The following is a 4,011-nucleotide window of genomic DNA, read 5'->3' on the forward strand; positions in this document are numbered from 1 at the left end:
AAACATTGGAACACACAAATTGAGCAGACACATAGAAAGCGTATTTACAGCACTGGCACACAGCGAAAAATAGGCAGACAAATTACAACACAGTAACCAGTCACAGATAGTGAGCTACATAAGGCTTGACAACAAAACTTCCTCGGTGCTACATCTATGCTGAGTTTGTGATGCACAGGTTGTCACTGTCACATCCATTTAAAAATGCTAAGTTATACACACACATATAAAAATGCTACAGCACTATCAAGTGGGTGATGGGTCATTATGGGTCATACACATAGTGGTTGGTACACCATGGTTCATAACACAAACTGACTCTGTTGGTTGTCTGCTCCGGTGCTGTCGTTGGTTTTCTATAAACATATAAAAAAAAAACAATAATAAAAATAAATTATTACACACATTTATGTAGAAATGGTGGAAATGATGGCGATGATGGAGGGTAAAGAAAATGTGCTCCGTTAGTTCCCCATGGTAAACGATGGGTTTTACCATGCGTTGCCATGCTTCGGCACAAGGCGTCAGAGGAGCGCCTGAGTGCAGAGGTCGGACTCTGTAGTCGGTTAATAATGAACATGCCCGATCATGCCACGTTTTACAGCTCGATGAGGAGAAGTTCGGTTTTTCATTGTCATGCTTTTCTGGACTTTCCATCATGCTCATCTCACAGTCACCCCATTTTTCTCCTCCTTAGTCATTCAGTCTAAGCTGAATGTAGACATGGCGTCAGATCGTCATATTTAGGTTGAACAACCAGGTCAGTTAAGNAAAACGAGGCTTTGTTGGGCTGCTGGATAAAACCTGGAACTAAACGCTATTTCTGACATTTTGGATTGAAAAATCTTCCTGGATGGAAGAGAAACGTCTCGGAAACAAAGTCCAGAGGATTGATTTTAACTCTTTTGGAATGACTCTGAACTGGATGACCTAGAATCTTCCCCAGCATACAGCTACAGTCTGAAGGATTTTTGATTCTTTACAACAAAGCTTGCATTCATAATGCCTCATTATATCAAGGTTAGATTGGTGCTTCTTCACACAAACATTGTTTTCATGTGAATTTTATCTCACCGATGCCTGAAAACATATCAAAGGAATGTTAAAAGTTCACTGGTGCAACACCCTAAAAAGATGCAACCGCGACAGTGCAAAGTTCACTATTTTGTTTTTCTCTGATGTAGGTGTGACTTAAATTCAGAGCAACTTTTTTTTTTTTAACAGAAGCAGCACACAAATATTTGATGGTCACTCAAAAAACATTGGAACACACAAATTGAGCAGACACATAGAAAGCGTATTTACAGCACTGGCACACAGCGAAAAATAGGCAGACAAATTACAACACAGTAACCAGTCACAGATAGTGAGCTACATAAGGCTTGACAACAAAACTTCCTCGGTGCTACATCTATGCTGAGTTTGTGATGCACAGGTTGTCACTGTCACATCCATTTAAAAATGCTAAGTTATACACACACATATAAAAATGCTACAGCACTATCAAGTGGGTGATGGGTCATTATGGGTCATACACATAGTGGTTGGTACACCATGGTTCATAACACAAACTGACTCTGTTGGTTGTCTGCTCCGGTGCTGTCGTTGGTTTTCTATAAACATATAAAAAAAAAACAATAATAAAAATAAATTATTACACACATTTATGTAGAAATGGTGGAAATGATGGCGATGATGGAGGGTAAAGAAAATGTGCTCCGTTAGTTCCCCATGGTAAACGATGGGTTTTACCATGCGTTGCCATGCTTCGGCACAAGGCGTCAGAGGAGCGCCTGAGTGCAGAGGTCGGACTCTGTAGTCGGTTAATAATGAACATGCCCGATCATGCCACGTTTTACAGCTCGATGAGGAGAAGTTCGGTTTTTCATTGTCATGCTTTTCTGGACTTTCCATCATGCTCATCTCACAGTCACCCCATTTTTCTCCTCCTTAGTCATTCAGTCTAAGCTGAATGTAGACATGGCGTCAGATCGTCATATTTAGGTTGAACAACCAGGTCAGTTAAGTCATTTGAAAAGGAGAGACGTACATATGTATGTATGTATGCATGAATGCATGATTGTATGTATGCATGTATATATGCATGTATCCATGTATGCATGTATCCATGTATGCGTGTATCCATGTATGTATGTGTGTGCTGCTGAATAAAAAACAAAGTCTTAATGCTCGTTGTGTATAAAATTTATTTCATGCAAGGACTTGTATTTACATATTTTATTTGAATGCTTTTCTGTTGCATAAATGTAAAATACATGCATTTACCTTTCCCCAAGTAGACCCACATCATATGACCCCCCCCCTCCACTACATTTGAATTGCATGACCATAAAATTCACCTGCATCTTTTCACATCAAATCTACACAAATATTTTTATTTTTTTAAGCATTAAACATTCATCAATTACCACAAGAGAGACATAAGTTGGAATGTGAAACACCGCTCAGTTCAGAATTAAAACAAAAGTCGGACGACTTCTTCCGATTACCATATCTTTTTTCTTCTTACAGAAATAAACATTACAGATTGGTCTACAAAGAATTTGATAAAGTGCCCTGAAAAGACTTGTGCATAAATGTTGGGAGAGTTTCAATAAAACAAGGAGTATTGATGATTTCAATCAATAGACAAACACACTGCAGGATCTCTGATCATAGCTGGAGAAAGTTTGGCTCTTTAGAGTTTGCTTGGTCCCCTTTCATTTTTTGTGCTTTAATATACAAGATATTAGGTGTATTAAATAATTTTCTCTATTTTTTTCAGCTTGTCATTTTTGCTTTGTGCTAAAAGTTAAATGCTGATCTCACCGATGTGTAACAACAATAACATAGGGGAATAAATGTGATTAAAAGTACAAGAGTGGGACAAGAGGTGCCCATTTGGGATAGAAAAGTGGAATTATGCTACACTTGTTTAATAAGGTGTCAATTTCTTACTTTCTTTCTGCCTTACTTGGTATGAAGGCACCATTGTTTTACAGGCACATCTTAATAAATACTTTAAGTTACTCAATTCAAAATTCAAATATAATTAGAAGCAATTATATATTTTAAGCGTTTATTTCTGTTAGTTATGGTGGAACATGGTGTACTGCAAATGAGAACCCAAAATGAACTTAATCTGAAATTTAGAATATTAAATAAGACCAATAATTTTTTTTTTTTTTCCTACTGAGAGGTCTAGTCCAAGTACTGAATAGGATATTGACTCAAACTTCAGTGAGTGTGTTCCTTTTGCAGACATTAATGCTTCGTCACATAGAGCTGATTGTGATTCTGGTTTAATAAGGAAGCCCAGATGACATTTTTAGCAGCCTTCATGTTATCATCATTATAAAGCTTCTCTATGCAATACTCCATATTAATCAGGGTGTGTCTGAGGCGCGCACTTCGTGGCCGTCCAGATGTTTTTGTGAGGGTTATACATCTGACACACCAGAACCAGGAGTTCATTCAGATCTGATACAGTTTAACAAAATGTATCAATTTTGGATTTTTTGATAATCTTGTGGCCCAAGACTATTCCAACCTGTAGAATATGACCTGCATGTTTCCCTGTTGGTTTTAAGTTCGGGTAAATTTGTTGATGGACCAATCACAGTAGAGGCCTGTACCACAAAGCAGGATTATTGGATAACTTTGGGTTCTTTCCGGTACCACGGAGCTGGATACATTCTTAGCAAGGCTGGTCGCCATGGTAACGTGTTGAGAACAACTGACCTGCTCTGGGTCGGGCTAGCTTTCAGGATGGATCTGAACCTTAAAAAAAAAAAACGTTCCACCCAGCAGCCAATCAGCTGTTACTTTAAATTACAGACTCGGATTAATTCAGAGGGAAAATAACTGAAACACTCATATATATCATAATAAAGGGACTTGAAAATCAAAAAGCAGTTAAAACTAAATTTGCTTCTTTTTCTATGTCTGCTTCTGTCTCCTTGAACCCCAGTGGGCCTCAGCAGATGGCCGCTCACACTGAGCCTGGTTCTG

General features: G+C 38.3%; 1 protein-coding gene across 1 annotated transcript in view; it reads right to left on the reverse strand.

Annotated features, from left to right (window-relative positions):
• Positions 1 to 1,327: 1,327 nt before the first annotated feature.
• LOC107101978 (potassium voltage-gated channel subfamily C member 1-like) overlaps positions 1,328 to 4,011 on the reverse strand; it is a 24,638-nt gene continuing 21,954 nt past the window's right edge. The window contains exon 4 of the mRNA XM_015401083.1: positions 1,328 to 1,613. Coding sequence (XP_015256569.1) covers positions 1,504 to 1,613 — 110 coding nt within the window. The 3' untranslated portion in view covers positions 1,328 to 1,503. The remainder of the gene's footprint in view (positions 1,614 to 4,011) is intronic.

The sequence above is a fragment of the Cyprinodon variegatus genome, unplaced genomic scaffold, assembly GCF_000732505.1.
Source record: "Cyprinodon variegatus isolate N-32 unplaced genomic scaffold, C_variegatus-1.0 Scaffold1181, whole genome shotgun sequence".
Classification (NCBI taxonomy): domain Eukaryota; kingdom Metazoa; phylum Chordata; class Actinopteri; order Cyprinodontiformes; family Cyprinodontidae; genus Cyprinodon; species Cyprinodon variegatus.